General features: G+C 42.9%; 1 protein-coding gene across 1 annotated transcript in view; it reads right to left on the reverse strand.

The window, feature by feature from the left end:
- Positions 1 to 1,292: 1,292 nt before the first annotated feature.
- ube2h (ubiquitin-conjugating enzyme E2H (UBC8 homolog, yeast)) overlaps positions 1,293 to 17,915 on the reverse strand; it is a 36,033-nt gene continuing 19,410 nt past the window's right edge. The window contains exons 2-7 of the mRNA XM_056301625.1: positions 10,696 to 10,772; positions 9,547 to 9,621; positions 9,420 to 9,459; positions 8,420 to 8,472; positions 6,743 to 6,871; positions 1,293 to 5,942 (exon numbers count right to left, since the gene is read on the reverse strand). Of these exons, the coding sequence (XP_056157600.1) occupies positions 5,818 to 5,942; positions 6,743 to 6,871; positions 8,420 to 8,472; positions 9,420 to 9,459; positions 9,547 to 9,621; positions 10,696 to 10,772 (499 nt within the window). The 3' untranslated portion in view covers positions 1,293 to 5,817. The remainder of the gene's footprint in view (positions 5,943 to 6,742; positions 6,872 to 8,419; positions 8,473 to 9,419; positions 9,460 to 9,546; positions 9,622 to 10,695; positions 10,773 to 17,915) is intronic.

Raw genomic sequence — 17,915 nt, forward strand, 5'->3', positions numbered from 1 at the left:
TACTACATAGTAATTATAATAGTGCTATATGAAGTAGTAGTAGTACATTTACTACATAGTAATCATTATAATACTATATTAAGTAGCAGTAGTAGTACATTTACTACATAGTAATTATAACATAGTACTATATGTAGTAGTGAATTTACTACATTGTAATCTTATAGTACTATATGAAGCAGTAGTAGTGCATTTACTACATAGTAATCATAACATAGTAATATATGAAGTAACAGTAGTACCTTTACTATAATAATCATTGTACTATATGTATTAGTAAATTCACTACATTGTAATCTTATAGTACTATATGAAGTAGTAATATTACATTTACTACATAGTAATCATAACATAGTACTATATGAAGTAGTAGTAGTAGAAAGGCGTTTAAGATGAAGAGGCTTAATGTACAACAACAACAACTTAGTTTTGTATCGTGGCTTTCAAGGAACCCAAGTTCAAGAAGTTTCAGGAAGGTGCAGAAGTGGGTCCAGTGTAATAGGTTTCTTCTTTAAGGCCTTTACATGGGCCATATTGCCTGTACTCGCCTATATTTAGTATTTACATGGGCCATATTGCCTGTACTCGCCTATAGTTAGTATTGTAGCGAATTCGGGAGGAAGCCCGGGAACCGTCGCCACAGCCGGGACGCGAACCCGTACCTCCCACTCCGCAAGCGACAACGTTAACCAGCCGACTAAAGGGTCCGACCCGTTAGTCGCGTCTACTTATCCATGCAGATTACAGCAGTTACATGGGCCATATTGCCTGTACTCGCCTATATTTAGTATGCGAGCACGGAAACTAAATTTCACTCTACGATTCTTGTGATTATTCTTCTTTTCCCTCCAGCAGCCTTCGTTTTCAGATGCCACCTGCCGTAGGTTGACACACAGAGGTGTGAGCAGACTTCTTGATACAGAATTAATGCGTCCTTGCTTGACACATTTCGGGTTTTTCGTAGTGTAATTTAAAAAAAAATGCAAAGTGGGGATTTGGTAAAAAAAAAGAAAAAGAAAAAAAAAGCACAACTCTTAACTCATCTGGGTTCAGGAGACTTTTCCCACAAATCACCATCAGTTTGTAAAAGCTGACATAACTAATCAGCTTTTAACACAGTGATCAACTGATTAGACGTCACTGCAGGTGTTCATTTCTACTGAGCGGACGCCAACTCATCCGAGAGTCGACGGCTACCGGAAATCCCACGAGGGCGAAGGTCACGCCAATCAAAGCGTCACGGTGAACGCACAGCAATAAAAGTTAGCAACGTTCAAACACATTTATACACATTTAATGTTTTATTAAAAAAGAAGTTATAACAGTTTATTTTATACACAACTATTTAAGAGGTTATAAGCCTATTAATAGAGAGCATGTCTTCTTGACAAGCATGCCCACTTCACAATGCAAAGAAAAATGGGGGGTTAAAAAAAAAAAACCAAAAAAAAAAAAAAAAAAAACCCAAACAAACAAAAAAAAAAAAAACAGGGAGGAGAGATCGAGGGCAAAAGAGGAGTCAAAATAAGACCGAGGACGGATTTTTGGAAAAACAAAAATCAACCCTTTGGACCCCCCACCCCCCAAAGTATCACATACTAGGTACCAAATACTTAGTTACTATAAAAAACAGCCACTTTCCATGCTGTGTGTGTGTGCGCGCGCCTGCTTAACTAGGCCCCCTCGTGGCAACAGTATAGGCCAGCACGGGGCACAAATGTACTCGAGCACGAAAAGAGAACGGGTGGGGAGCCTCAACCAGAAGCATGCAAGTGCACGGGAGAGGTACAGCCAACACATGGGGGTGGGTTGGGGGGGGGGGAGAACTAGGCTGCGGTGGTGGGGGGTTGTTGACATGTGAAGATTAGGGCTGCCGTTTTTGTGCCGTTTAATGACGAGATGGCCTGCAGAACGCCCCCCTCTGGATGGACGACGGGCCGGTGCCTCTGGCCCCTTGAGTCTCTCTCGTCTTTTGTCCAGTGAAAGCTGTGGACCGGCGTATGTACTGATCTGTGGGCCTACGGCTCCATACCGCAATGCTCCCTGCAAGTCTGCAAAGGTGTCGTGTTGTGTTGTCTCCCCAACTCAAGATCCCTCCCAGATGTTAACACTAGCTGGAAGCAGGTTGACCGGGGTCAAGTTTTTAAAAGGATTGGTGGTAGATATCCATCCCATCTGTAAGCCTCGTGGTCTTATTAACACCCTCACCCCACCCCAAAAAAACAAAAAACAAAAAAAAGGAGGCCAGGGGAGCTGAAAGGAAATTAAATGAGAAAAATCAATTAACACTTTTGTGTCCATCCCCCTTTTTTTCCCCCCCAAAAAAAGAAGAAAAAAAAAGTTTTTTAAAAACAAAAGTTCCAACAGAAGCATAATCATTTACTGGTTTATTGGACATTTGTTCAGTCCTGAACTCAAGAGTTAAAAACAAGAGCACAAACACAAAGGCTGTAAATGATCTTTATCACCAAGTTAGTTTGGGAAAATAAAAAAAGGGGCCAGGGAAAATTAAATAGCGGCTGGCTGCAGCCCGCTGTGGTGTCAATTTATTGCCCTGTGTGGATGCACACTACTGAAACCAAAAGCTGGAACCTCACCAAAATACAAGTTTGCACTTTTTTGGGGGGGGGGAACAAAACAAAAAACAGGATATTGTTTAAATAAGATCAAAATGTTTTTGTTCCCTCTTGCACCACTGTGTCACAGGTAAGTGTTCTTTTTATTACATTTCTCAACTCTGATATATATTCAGCACTCAATTACAACACCGCATAAATGAAAAGTAAAAAAAAAAAAAAAAAACTTCCAATTTTAATACTTCCAACAAAATAAAAATAGAAAAAAAATCAAATTTCCAATTCTCCTCAGTGTGACAGTTAAGCTGACTGTAATTTACACCCTTGTATAACAGTGGCGCACGATAACGACCAAGATGAAAAACACAAAAGCAAAAAGGTTCTCTTTAATGAATAAATATATATATTTATATATATGTAGGCAGCTTGGGAGAAAGCACAAGACAACTGTGAGACAGGGATGCTGCATATTCTCACAGTTTGGTTTTTTTTTTTTTTTTTTGCAGGCTCTGTTTTTGTGGGTGAGAAGATGCCGATCACAGACTTCCCACACCGCGGCCTGTTCAAACAGATGTACAACATTCAGATGGCAATATGAAAGCCAGGTTCACACATCCTCAATGTCGCAATAGTGAGTCGATTAAATTGAATTCTCCCTGCGCCAATTCAAAATGCTGCATCCTGCTGAAAAGCTCACCCAGGTATTGTTAACACCCAAATCTCCCTCGGACCAATTTAGATGATTAACCCCCGTTGCCTTAAATAGTCCAACTCTTCAATCGTGTGCTGAAAATTAAAAAACAAACTCAGGAGGGGTCCTACTGATATTCCAATGGTTTGATGATTATGAAAATGTAATTCGACCCTCCCACTTTTTTTCCTTTTTTTTTCTTTTTAAGCTAATGCCTTTGGAGAAATTCCAGACTATCTGTATGGGTTGGAAGCAAAGATTTGATTTCTACACACATTAAGATCTACCAGGCTTACTACAGGTCAAATGTTGTCCTAGATTGAAATCACTCACACTCGACTGCACGACTCCAAATCTGCAAGAGGAGGACAAGCAGGTTATGTCTATGGAGTATCTTACATATACCATGCAACAGACGCCAACTAAAAACCTGATGAACAATGAATGCCAGACAATTACATCAAACTATCTAACACTATCTGTAATATAGCCATATACCATGTGTTGTTTACCCGGAGTCACCACCCAGCGAAACTACCTACCCCAGACATCATGTCAAAAAACACTTATTTTTATAGTTAAGCAAGTTCAACGAATGTTAGCATGATTTTCCTCCATTAAAATACCATTTTTTTCTGTGAAAATGTTTCTCACTATGCAAGATACAGCCAAACTCATGTCTGTCAAACCCAAGCCACAAAAGCCTCTATCAAACCTACATAAGCTCAGTTAAGAAAGCCCAACGTTACTCAATCCTAGGTCATAACCCTAAACTGTACAAAGTGGTGATGAGAAAAACTCAAGATGTTATTGGGACAAATTCAAAAAAGGTCAAACGGCGGGGAAGAAGAGGAGAAATAGAAATGGAGGTTGGGGGGGTGGGGGTGGTGTGTGCTTTTTTTTCTTCTTAAATTTAGTCTGACCTTCATGGCTTTCCTTGTCAAGTATTTGGGCTTTTGAGATTCCCTAAATTGTCACCTTTCTTTACGAGATGAGGCACAAAACACACTGCTGGGAGAGGGAAATGAAGTCAGATGCATTAAGGTGACCACCCTCCTCCCCCGAACACTGCTTTGACACAAGAGGTATTATTCCAATATCAATCTCTCACTCAGGACCCACCAACCAACGAAAAGCAGTCCCTGTGATTATTACTACAATCTACAAAGTTAAAAGAAGGTGATTTACAATTCAAGGTTTCCTAGGTAGTCTGACTGCCATTACAAGCCTCGGCAAGCAACACTTGGTCAATGTTTACTTATTTTTTTTGACACTGCGAGTTTTTATGAGGCTTTATAAAGAGGTGTGTTATCACTGTACAAGGTAGGTGCTGCACACGTACAAATGTCCACGCCTTACTGAGTGAAATGTCAGAGTTACACCAATAATTTTGGGGAAAACTGAAGTAACAGTCAAGGTAAAAGCTGTGATTGCCAATCTCTTCCGGATGCATTGTGGACTTTCAAACCTTAAAACCCAGCGAGGTTGAGTCAAACAGCAACGTCTGGTGCTCTGTGCTCACAGACGAGCCGTTCGATCTGTAAAAACCAAAGTGAGTATTCATAAACCTTTCCCTCGGCGATGATGATAATAATAATAATAATAATAATAACAAGCGTACATGTGACTACTTGTTAGCGAAACCCCACTTTATCATCTTCCTCAAACTAGTGATCGTGAGAAAATGACGGAAAATTCCCCCACTCACCCCTGCCCCATTTGTCCCGGTAGATAAGATGGTCAAAAGTCTCCATTTTGAGTCCAGTCGATGTGATGGGGACATGTACCACAGGTCAGAACGATGCGAGGGGCATGCGTCGGAGTTTAATCCAGCTAACAGCGGAATGTGAGGAAGACCGCTACTACATGAGACTGGACCCAACCTCCGTCTCATTTTCATTTTCACTCGCACATGCTCATTAACGGTGTGACCATTACACGGAGGTTACACAGATGGCTTGTGAGGCCGCTATCCTCTGTTCAGCCTCAACTGGAACTAATAATGTTCCATTCCTCGGCCTAAATTGTCGGTCAACCACGGCAGCAACAAGGTGTTCGTTGACTGCCAGATTTGTGAACCCAGGTGGGCTGCTTCCTGTCTACCGACATTCCCATGTGGTCATGCTTCCTTAACCCCCACTGCCAGCCACGTGAATGGTGAAATTCAGACAGTCACACTGTTAACAAACCAGAGCAAGGAAGAATGGAAGAAGGCTTTTATGGCGCTGGATCCAGACTACTACTACACGACCATACACCTTAATAAAAGGGTGAGGTGAAAGAGTGTGCAACAGCAACAGTGACAGATGGGCGGGGGAGAAACGGCTACAGAATGGTAGGGGGTGTCTGTCATATACACCAAAGGCTAGATATCCATAAAAATCCTTGTTTAGTAGGAATAATAATAATAATAATTATAATAATAAAAAAAAATCAACTTGTTTAAATACGAATATCATAAGTCTGCTTTCTCATGGTTAGGAAATCAAATATAGTCTCTGTGGGGGTTTGAAGGGGAGGGCTGGGGGGAGGGGAGGGGTGCCCCTATCACTACAACTCCATGTCCTGGGCCTCGTCTTCTGAGAAATCCGACATGGAGCTTTCTGACGAGGAGTCGCCGGCCCCCTCCTCTTGTTCCTTCAGAGCCTCCTCTGTTGCATATTTCTGGATGTACTCTGTGGAGAGACAGGGAGAGAGAGAGAGAGAGCAGTAAATACACAAAACGAGAGAGAGAGAGAGAGAGCGAGAGAGAGAGAGTGGGGCGGCACAGACAGAGCTTCATAGGCTGAGAGGAGTGCTACCAGTCACAGGAGATGAAGGGATGATGGAGGAAAGAAAAGAAAGAAAGAAGTCTACAAAATAACAAGCCACCTGCCAATCTAAATGTGTACACACACCTATCCAGAAACAGACACATACTAGGTGAAATCCATGCTGAGAAGGACATGACATCAAGAAACCAACAGTCAGTCTATATTGTAGGTTGGGGTAGGGAGAACCAGAGCCAAACTGGCACCGATTTCTGACGGCTTAGAACTGAAATACCAAAAGCTCCTGAATAAACAGTACCATTATCAGTAATTTACTGTGAAGCATTCCCACAGAGCTGCATATGTGATTTTATAGCACAATCTGGTCCGTTGCTGGAAATTACTTTTAGTTTAATATACCGTTTACCTTAATATAGCTAACTAATTCCAAAACGCAGTTGCGTATAAGAAGGTTAACACATGCTGTCAACCAAAACAAAATGATATCCATCCTGACTGCTGATTTCAGGAAATTAACTGATCTTTTTCATAACTAAAATTCCCATTTTTTCCGGACGTTTAAAGCAAAGCACACAATCTCCTTTTAAGATCTTGGTCCCAAATATAAGTAATCTTTAGCTTGTATGTAAGGATATGTATTCAACCTTCTCATGTGCAAGTAGAGGCAATCTAAATACACTGAACAGGACTAACTCGGCCCATACCTTTGATTTTTTGTTTGTACTCTTCTGGACGGTGGAGGTACATGGCAGCTGCATCTCCATTCAGGGGATCAATGGGGTTTGGGTAAGCCAGCAGCTGGGGCAAGAAGGACTCAAAGATATTGGTCAGATCTGGGAAAGAACACACAAAACGTATTACTAGTACCACCAATAAGAGAAAGGACTAGACAGTATGATCACAAAGATATCCATACTTCCATCCTGGTGACTGCCAGGCTTCTCTCAGAGTCTATGAAGATATGATCATTAATGTGTGAAAACCTAATGGTGACAAGTCCATGTTATATTAAGCCAATTATGTGTCAAATTTCGATAACTGCAGTGTCTCCTCTGCTTATCTGCCAAATGAAATCCACTGCCATGCAGGCCCTGAAGCTTGTCAGGATCAATTTACATACATGTCAATCACTGCAGACTTAGAAACAGAAGGATCACAGATGCATGGTAAATGTACTAGGTAAGAGGTCCTGAAATGTAGAAATCATTAATCTCACGGTACCAAATACAAGAGTAACTACTCTAAGGGGCCTATTTCTCCATGCCAGCAGGCCTCGTTCTCTCTGCAAACAGGGGCCTGAACAGTGAAAACCTGCAATACTGTTCTCATTCACTAGGTGTCACTGCTAAGTCCAGCAGCACAAATGAACGTTTCCCCTCCGTCACGCTTTAGTGATTTAATCTCTCTGTCTCTGTCTCTCTCAACAGAAGGTAAATAATGCATGATAGATTAACTTGTTGTCTTCATCGGTATTGTCGGTTAGATTTCATTTAAAACTCTAAAGTCCCCGAAACATGTGATTCTACACAAAGACAAACAAAGCTAAAACAGAGAGATTATCTCATCAAATGGATCTGCCTTGATTTGAAAAAGGACAACAGAGATGACTACATCACAGGGTTACCAAAAAAAACCCCGGCTCTGGGAACCTTACAACAGCAATGATCAGAATTACATCCCCATTTCAAGCCACACATTATTTTAGGGTCAGGCACCATTGAAGGCTTTTACATGCTGCTGTGAGCCATACATGTGAACGCCAGGGAAAATAAAGTGGGCTGCCGTAACATCTGCTAGGGATATCATCGTAAAGACATTTATATTGCTCAACTGCCATCCTCACCAAGTAGAGGGGCTATAATGAGAAATTAATGGGGATATAAAGGGGAAGGGATACAGCAAGGTGAAGAGCAAGAGAGAGTGCCAGCGGCTGCGAGTGATACAATGACCGAGAAGAGAGAATGAGTGAGAAATACTAATCATTCACTACTATTGAGAATATGCTGGGTCCCGTTCTGGGTCTCTCAGCTGACAGCTAGTAGATCATTCCTGCTGGGGCGAACGTTTTCTGAGCTTGCTGGCTCAGGGCATTACCTCATTAGTGTAGATTAGGGCCACTACCGCTCCAGTGGGTAATGCTAACATGCCTGCTAGCTAGGGACCACTGGTGAGCAGTCATATCTATGGTGGTGATGGCCCTGTGTAAAGGTCTGTGCTTGTACCCACACAGAGCTTCATGACAAAGTAGAACATGGGAGGGATACGAGCTCTCGCTCTTTCTTTTTTTTTTTTACTAACACACACACACACACACACACACACACACACACACACACACACACACACACACACACACACACACACACACACAGGCTACTCACCATAGAGGGCTGTCCATGTCTGGTTGATGACATCTAAGCACACTGTCCCTGATCTGGAAGACAGAGGAGAACATATGTAATGGAGAAAAGGGCTTAGTTTGTATATTAGTGTGTGTGCATGCCTGTGTGTTAGTGTATTCATTCGCTTTCAGGCCTTTCAATCAGTCGTTAGCAAGAGACCGCAAAAGCCCCCATTTAACACTTACACACCTCCGCTGTGAACAGTCATTACTGGTACTAAATTTGAAGAAGATGTCTTAGAGACTTGTTTGGGCCGTGAGAGTGTGGTTGCTAGTGTGTGGAGGGCTGGTGAAGTTCAGACTAAAACATAGTCCATCACACAACACATAACCACATGATGAGCAATATAAGTGGAGGCAATATGTTTTAACAGGAGGGGTTTAAAACTGAAATGGGGGCTGTATGTGCCCACAGATTATTCTGATCAAATTCCTTTTATAGATTATATTATTTTTTTGCCTTTATTGGATAGTGGACAGTGAAGCGGAGGACAGGAAACAAGGGGAGGGAGAGATGGGTATGACATGCAACAAAGGTCTCTGGCTGGACTCGAACCAGGGACTTTGCGGTTATGCGGCATGTGCCATAACCATTGAGCCACCGGGGTGCTCAAATTCCTTTTCTAGCCACTAAATCCCATAATGCCTCTCTCTATCTTATCTGCAGTGTGTGTGTGTGGGGGAGGGGGCTAAAGACAACAGCAAAAGAAGGTCTACATCCTTGGGAGGAGACTTTGCAAATTCCCCTGGCAGAGGGTTCATCAATCCAGGATTGCAGTAGAAAAACAGACGGGTTTTTTGAGCTATGTACAAATATGGATGATATATTTCCACATTTTGCAATTTAAAATATGATGATGTTGGCAGGTAAAGTCCAATTTGGTCAACTTTGCAAAGCTAAAAACATAACATCATATAAAATGCAACTTGATTGATTGATTGATTATGACACTTGAAATACAAGAAATGGATCAACTTACGCTTCATCAATGTTCGGATGAAAAATCTTATTCATGAATCCTGCAATGGGGGGGGGGCATTATGTTAGGTACAGTGATAACAGAAAACACCAATTTATAATCCTGTATTCAAAGTCAGAGACCTTACCTATTGATGGCGATTTGAAAGGATATTTGTCAGGAAGATCTACTCGGACCTTCCACACGCCTCCCTCATACGGCGCTGAATGTAAAGGGGAGACAGAGAGAGGGATGGGAGAGAGTGAGAGGGAGAGAAACAGAAGAGACAGAGCGCTCTTGAGGACACAGGATGTACATTTCATTCAATTCGAAGGCATAGTCCATCTTTTGAGGCCTCCAATGCCCAAATAGACTAGGACATGGTGGCGTTGCAGCCATTTTCTGTACTGCTGGGAAATACAATGGATTCTGCGCAGTAATGCATTTCAGCCCAGGGCGTTTCAGACTACTTTACCTCCCAACCAATTGGTTTAGTAAAATTATATTCAAAAGCAGGAGAATGTGATTGTGCGTGTAAGTTCATGAGTGTGTGTGCACGTATCCGTGTATGTCTGTGCATGTGTGTGGGGAGGGGGATCTCCCGGAATAGCTGTAGGTAACAGGAGGAGCCTTGGGTGCAATCCTGGAACTGAAACGACACTTACTGAGGACGGAGGGCCGGGATGAGCATGTACACCACTTACAATTGTGCTTATGTGTTTGCATACCTGCACAGGGCACACACACTTTTACTGCCCAATCACTCAACACTAGTTGAAGACATCATAAGATGGGGCATGCATACACCTGTTGCCCCTCCTTGCTGATGTGTAAGTAAAGGTGGTGGTTTTGGTGTGACAGATGTTGTGAACACCATCAGTTTTTCCTGCCAAGAAAGCTGTCGCCTTCATCCAACTTTCCTTTGTGCCTGGATCCGGTCCTCTTTACAACCCAAGCCTCAGGCCTGGTTTCAATCCATTTTACGTTCGTGGCCGGCCCTCCAGAGCTCCTCTTTATGTCCCAAATGGGGGGGGGGGGGGACGGCTGAGATTCTTCTGTTAACCGCTATGAAGACGGCTCTCTCAACGTTTCCTCAAGCTAACTTAACTGAGACTAAAATAATGATGTTTAAAATGTCAAGTATCCTTTTAATTGTGGTCAGATTCTATATCTTATTTTAAATAGAAGAAGGGTGTGTGTGTGTGTGTGGGGGGGTAAAGCACATATATACAGTCTAAGCAACAAGGGTTAAAACAGTGAAGATTCAGCTCTCAAACAGTGTAGAAGGAACACTTACTTCCTTGTGGTCCAAAAAACTTGACTACAAATTCGTTGAGTCCGCTGAGAATAGTGACTTCATGCTTGCTTTCAATGCTGGGTGGCTGTTAAGGACAACGGCTACTTGGGTGTCACAAACACACAGACACACACACGCGGTACACTCAAAGGATAAACAATGCAGTTTTGGTCTCTTGCGTCGCGAAACAATATAACCTCTCTGAGATGATAACTCACCAGCTGGTGTCTGAGGTGTGACACATCATGACGTGCTTTGTGGCGAGGAGAACAGAATATGACCCTCTCCGTTTCTCTCGCTTTCCCTCCTGACCTCATTCTTCCTGATATCACATACAGTCAAGAGGACAATAGGGAGAAATGATAGCTTTTTGACAGATAATGTAAACTAATCAATGTCGGGATATTCGCCTGGGACTCTTCACCGACTCCCCTCCCAGTCTTCCGGAAAACATCCAGGAGAATCAGCGGCAACGCTAGACACTAACTACGCCCCCGATTTTTCACCGTTCACCCCAAGATGAGCGCTGAAATGTCAACGACAAAATATTATCCGACTGCTGAAGAAGGAGATGTCCCTTGGTGAATACAAAAATCAAATAATGGACACCGGCGTGAGTGGACTCACACACATCAGGCACGAGGAAAACGCTAAACTGAAGGGAATAATGAGGCAGAAAGCAGGAGAAAGTGATTCTCAGCATCAACCTTTTTTCGCAACTCCTTTCTAAACTGTTTTGCTTCATGGGAACACAACAGCTGTGGTCTGGTAGGTACAGCAGCCAAGCTTTGCACATCCCGCCCACCTCTGAACCCACCAAATTTGCACCCTCTCTCAAAATACCGGCAAGTAAAACTCCCACTTCTCATAACTGAAGGAACCATTCAGTAGAGTTGGGAGGACGCGAGCCTCTCTGTATCAAATTCCACACTCCTTCTGCTCCAAAACCCCCTGCTTCACTTTACACGTGTCACATATACACGTACGCACAGCATGCAGACCAAACCACACAGGCCTCATTCCACCTGTCATTCTCCAACAGACCCTGAGTGGATAAAACACAGGTCCTCACTGAGCAAGTCCACAGAATGGCGAAAGGTGTTTCAAACCCAAACACCCTCTACTGATTCATCCTCTCTTTGACTGTGACTAATTCCTAGATTATGACCATAAAAGAAAAATTTCAAGAAAGAAACTACCTTGGCACCCTCACTGTGCAGGCATACCTCAGGAGATAAACCTGATAGCGTTCAAATGGACAGATGACGGGGCTTTCATCTGCAGCATGTGAAAGTGAGAAATATTGACTTGCTTACAACACCACTCGTGTGAAACAGATTTGAGACACACTCTTGACAGGGTGCAAGAGTGCCATGACTGAAAATAAACGCAACTGTTGGACAGTATGGGCTGCTTGGCCAGACGGTGAATGAATGTGTGTTTGATTTTGCATAATCTCCTCTAATGTGATTCACCTCCGTACATACAAACAGGCTGAGTTTTACAGAAGTTGCATTTTCCCTAAAACATCTGCCATGGAAGATATTTTTCTCCCTCTGAGATGGGTGAATAATCGGTTAGCGTTCTCCTTCACTCCTGGCCATTTAAAATAGCAGCTACTCCAGTTAAAGACATAATTACAATAATCTCAGCTTCTCCAACACGCGTTATCTTATTTTCTTTTTATTCGCAGAACCACAGGGTGCAACTGCTATGTGGCTATGCTCCATCTCAGCCTTATTCTGCTTGCACTCTGGTACAAATCATCACGGAGAGATTATCCTCTGTGTAAAGAGGAGGAAAACAGAATGCAGAGAGCAAAGGAGTGAGAGAGAGAGGAAGAAAATATGTAAACATGAACAAGTGAGATGAGAGAGATTCACCAAAAGAGCAAAAGACTCCCAAGAGAAAGAGGTGGAACACAGTAAATACAAATCAACTGAAGGATCAAAAGAGTGAAAGGAAGAAAAAAAACAACCTTTCCAGGCCACACGGTAGCAGCTGGCTAGTCAATCCTGATTGAGCGTACATCCCATTAGCAGTGGCACTGACCCCCAAAGGGTTAAATCAAACTGGAGGTTATTTTAAGCTCCGGCTGAATCTGCGTTCGTCTGACTGAATCTCCCAGCTTCAAGAAATGTGTCCTTGTGAGATTGAAGAGGAACTTCTCTGTCTGACTCGTGTTTCAGTCAGGAAGCCATTTTGCGACTCTAAAAATAAAGCCAAGGCAGAATGAATGCAGACTAAACACCTAGGAAGTACCTAATATTCAATCTGAAGCATGCTAGCAAATACTCCAACTAGCCTATGCACGCTGCTTTTCCACTGTTCATTCATTCAGCATATCCACCTGCCTTCCACATAAGGACATCTACGCAAGTAACAGGGACTCACATCTGTGAGGGTTTGCGTCTTGGGGTCACACATAGGACAGGGCCTCATAGGACAGGGGGAGAGGCTGAGCTGTGTGCATTTTATGTGTTAGATGAAAGCACTATATATATATATATATATATATATATATATATATATATATATATGCGTGTGTGTGTTGGAGGGGAAGTGTTACTAATGGGGCTGAATTAACGATGGTCCCACTGCGGGCTAATCAGAATCAACCATATTGCTGTGGGGAACTCAGCGATGGAAGAAACGCCTCGACATTACAAATGCCTCAGAAATGCCGACACTTATGCTACATCTTTGGTCTTTTGCCGACACTCTCATCCAGAGAAATGTACAAAGAGAGGAACAGTACCATACACTTAAGTTTAAGTTCGTAGTTCATCTAAATCAGTAGCAACTAATTGCAAAGAATGCAAGAGTCGGGGCTGTAGTGCCCTCACAAGACTCACTGGACCAGGGTATGTTCCCGTCAGAATGAACTAACGCACACACCAAGATGAAAAAACTTTTTTTCCCAAAACACAGGAGAGTGACATGGTAAACCATCTGCTGACTTCTTACTTTACTTACTGTGACACACACACACACACACACACACACACACACACACACACACACACACACACACACACACAGCTGACCAATAGCAATACACAAACAGGGTTGCACGCTCACAAATGTGTGCACACAGAGGTAACAATGTTCAGTGCTCAGTAGTACAAGACTTGGGTATAATGGGCAGCTCCCAGGTCCCAGGTAGGAGTGGGAGAATGTGTGCAAGTATGGGTAATCAATCTACTTCCACAAGCTTTCCTTGTAAATGAATATGTGCACTTACTCAACCCATTCTATAACCTGGAACATATCTTCATGCAAGTACAGTGAGCTAAGTATGGAGTCACACACACACACTTGGCATCTATAACAACACGTCTGCTTTAGTGTAAACATCACCAGGCTCTCCTCAACAGTACCTTATCTTTAAAGCGGCAGTAGACAACTTTTCTTGCTTTCACTTATCATTATGAAGTAAATTTTTATTGCACATTGTAATGGCTATAGAATAATGACATCATCAGTGCTTAGATTAGTTCCCTATGAGCCTTGCATTCACTTTGCAATTCTGTCTGCCACTGGCTACAATCTCATGGGAAAATGAAGGCTTGATTTATGGCACAGAGGTTGTGCATCAACAATTGTACAACCAAAATAGGATGGGGGGGGGGGCGTCCGGGTAGCGTAGCGGTCTATTCCGTTGCCTACCAAAATGGGGATCTCCAGTTCAAATCCCCGTGTTACCTCCGGCTTGGTCATGCATCCCTACAGACACAATTGACCTTTCGCAAAGTCCCGCCCCCCTTAGTTACTGTTGCTATGCCCGTCAAGCGTTTCAGAACTATCCAGGAAGTAGCCGGAAAACACCAAAACATGAAGGAAGAAATCAGCGCATTGTGTGGGTAAAAGTAACAGTAATAATACGTTAGCTGTGGTAGCTATCAGTAATAGCTAATAGCAAGTTTAGCTTGGAGCAGACAGGTATTTTTTTTGATTTTGGATGGATTAAGCTGGCCATGGGGTCTGCTATACTGCGAAATCTATTGCCGACATTGCACTTCTTGCATTCTGGGTTTCAAGAAGAGAAAGAAAATTACAACCCCCTCCAGACTTTTCAGATATCTAGTATCCGATTTGCAGATCCCATAGGCACGCTGTTTCAGCATTTTGTTGTGTGTTTGAAAGCTTGACGGACCGTTGCTAGGTAGGATTGGACAAGCACCGTTCTGGGGCGGTACTTTGCGAAAGGTCAATTGGCCGTGTCTGCAGGTGGGAAGCCGGATGTGGGTATGTGTCCTGGTCGCTGCACTAGCACCTCCTCTGGTTGGTTGGGGTGCCTGTTTGGGGGGGAGGGGGAACTGAAGGGAATATAGCATGATCCTCCCACGCGCTACGTCCCTCTGGCGAAACTCCTCACTGTCAGGTGAAAAGAAGCGGCTGGCGACTCCACATGTATCGGAGGAGGCATGTGATAGTCTGCAGCCCTCCCCGGATCGGCAGAGGGTGTGGAGCAGTAACTGGGATGGCTTGGAAGGGTGGGGTAATTGGCCGGGTACAAATAGGGCGGAAAAAAAAAGGGGGGGGGATTAAAAAAAAAATAGGACAGCGGTACAACCAAAGTGACAGTAAAAACTCTACCCAGTAACAGCTAAAGAACCCAGCTAACAGAGGAGGCAAAGAAGGCAAAGAGGGAGAGTGATAGAAACAGGTAAAACAAGAGCAAACCTCAGATGGGCATTCACTCAATGGAACAAGCTCCGGTGTTGTACTGAAATCTGTTTCCCCGTCGAGATCCATTTACCCCTAGCCAGATGAAAGCGTTCGCATGGAAACAGGTTAGCTATCAGTTACGATTAGGTTAAGGTAAGTGTTAGGCTAAGTTTAGGGTTAGGTTGAAGTTAGGTTAAGATTTTGAGTTGAGGTTAATCAAGAATGCCGGTGTTGTATCAAACTCTGGCTAGGGGGAAACGGATCTCAAACGGGGAAATAGAGTTTGATACAACACACAGGACTTGAGAGGGTTCCAAACAGACATTTAGTTGGCTTCTTTCTACTGGATCAGTAAGTAACGCAACCTACCTACTTACTAATACTACCAGATGTTTTACTCTGCCTTTATCATAGCACTGAGATCGGGGTTTCTAGTTCAAATTGGGATTATAACAGTTGTTTCTTGCTTTGGATAATAGCCAGGCTGATAATAAATGGAAAGCGATCCAGTTGTCTTTACAACAGCAGCGCAAACAATAAAAACATTTGGAAACAGTAAGGGGGGGAAGTTGAAAAGTTGTCTACAGCTGCTTTAAGTGAGGAAAATTCCAGCTCGCATTAATTTAAGTTGTGGGGATTCTGGCCATATTTCATGCCGTCATGACTCCCTCATGATCTGACCTCACTGGCTTTGTGATTTACACAGAGAGGCCCAGCAAGCCTTGGGCTCACTCTTCCTCTCCAGCAAATAAATGCAAGGCACCATCAACAACTGCATGCTCCCAGTATGTAGGAGTTTGGCAGCTTTGTTAAAACGGAAGGAGGTGCCTGCGAGAGCTCGTCAAACTCCAGCTGTTTGATGGATCCATGGCTGTGGATGATAAAGCCAGTGTATGGTCATCACACAGCTCCACAACAAGTAATAAGAATAGCAGGAGAGGGGAGATAGTTGTGCATGTTGTCAAAAAACTGAATAGCCAGGACATATTGTAAATGCATACCTTGTTACTAAGAACTGTTGGAATTACAATGTTGGACTTAATCCAATGGCCATGTGGCAAACCTGGTATGAAAATGGCAATGACAATATCCATTTCTACAGTATTATCCCAAAATAAAAAGCAAAATTTGTTAGCTTCGAAGGCCAAACCAATAAGAGACCGGGGCATGCATTATGTCAACTAACCAGTATTCAACTATACTAAAAGTTTCACAGCCATTTGTATAAGCACCTCTGAGTATTTTGGCACAGGATATGTCAATTTATCACTGTTCTCCACTCCCTCCGACTCTGGTCTTTGTCTGTCCGTCCCTTCACCCCCCACCTCGGATTAGTATAGATAAATCATAATCTCTGGACAGCACTAGGTCTATAATATCCCTTTACTCACCCTTATAATCTGATACACAGAACCCAATCAGTCCAGAAGAACTAACACATTGTCATGGCCATGACTCCCCAAAGACAGTCATGGTTTATTTTCAGCCTCAAACTCGAACAGCGGTGTGGCACTGAAGACAGTTGTTTTCCTCTGATAGTTTATGCTTGTGCCAAGAGCAGACAGTATTAGAGAGCTTCACATTAGTTTTACATGTATGCTGAAACTGTAACAGCTTTTGTAACAGGTTTTTCTTTTTACATTTGTAGTGTAAATAGAGTACAACAGAAATGTACTCGGGAGTTATGGGGGTTGAAGAAACCTCCAAAAAGCTGACTTCCCCAAACTCTATATCAAATTTCAATATATACAAAAAATAGGTTTAAACAATATAAAACTATACCAGAAAGTGTTGTTCTGCTAGAATGCAGTGGATCTGGGTCCAAGGGTCTTCAGATTCTCCTATCATTCATTCATTCTACCTTATCAAAAGTCAATGTTTCCTCTACCATAGCCATTACTGGACGGGCTGACCACCAATCCTCCTGTTAATGAAATGTGAAAATTAATATTTTCATTAACAGTGAAAAGGAAAACACACATGCAACAAAAGTTCATTTTACTGTACCACGGCATTACAGATTTTCACAAGAATAATCCATACCTCTCTATGTTTAAAATTTTGTCCACAAAATGTGACTGCGTCTCAAAAATAAATCCATGCAAGAGAGTTGCAGCATTGTTGACAGTGTCACTCAGTCTGGTATTTTGGTGTACACTGGACCAAGGTGGACATCTTACAGCACAGTGACTACAATATGTATTGTTTCAAATCCGGTATTCATTTTTTGCTAACGGTTGCTTTACATTTAACACAGTAGAACGTTCCAGCATTACTATTACCACAGTAAAACTGACTACTTGCAAGTGTGGTGTTAACACACGGGTGTGGAAAGTTTAACGCTAGCCTTGGTATGGTGACAAAATGGAGTAAAGGAAGCAAAGCAGGCAACATTTTCAACAACATTCTCTCCCGGTCGACAAAATCCCTACAACTCACCACCCCCGCGCAATGATAGAATAATTCTAAGGCTGGGCGTCTGGGTGATGTGGCGGTCTATTCCATTGCCTACCAACACAGGGATTGCTGGTTTGAATCCTTGTGTTACC

The sequence above is a fragment of the Lampris incognitus genome (assembly GCF_029633865.1).
Source record: "Lampris incognitus isolate fLamInc1 chromosome 3 unlocalized genomic scaffold, fLamInc1.hap2 SUPER_3_unloc_1, whole genome shotgun sequence".
Classification (NCBI taxonomy): Eukaryota; Metazoa; Chordata; class Actinopteri; order Lampriformes; family Lampridae; genus Lampris; species Lampris incognitus.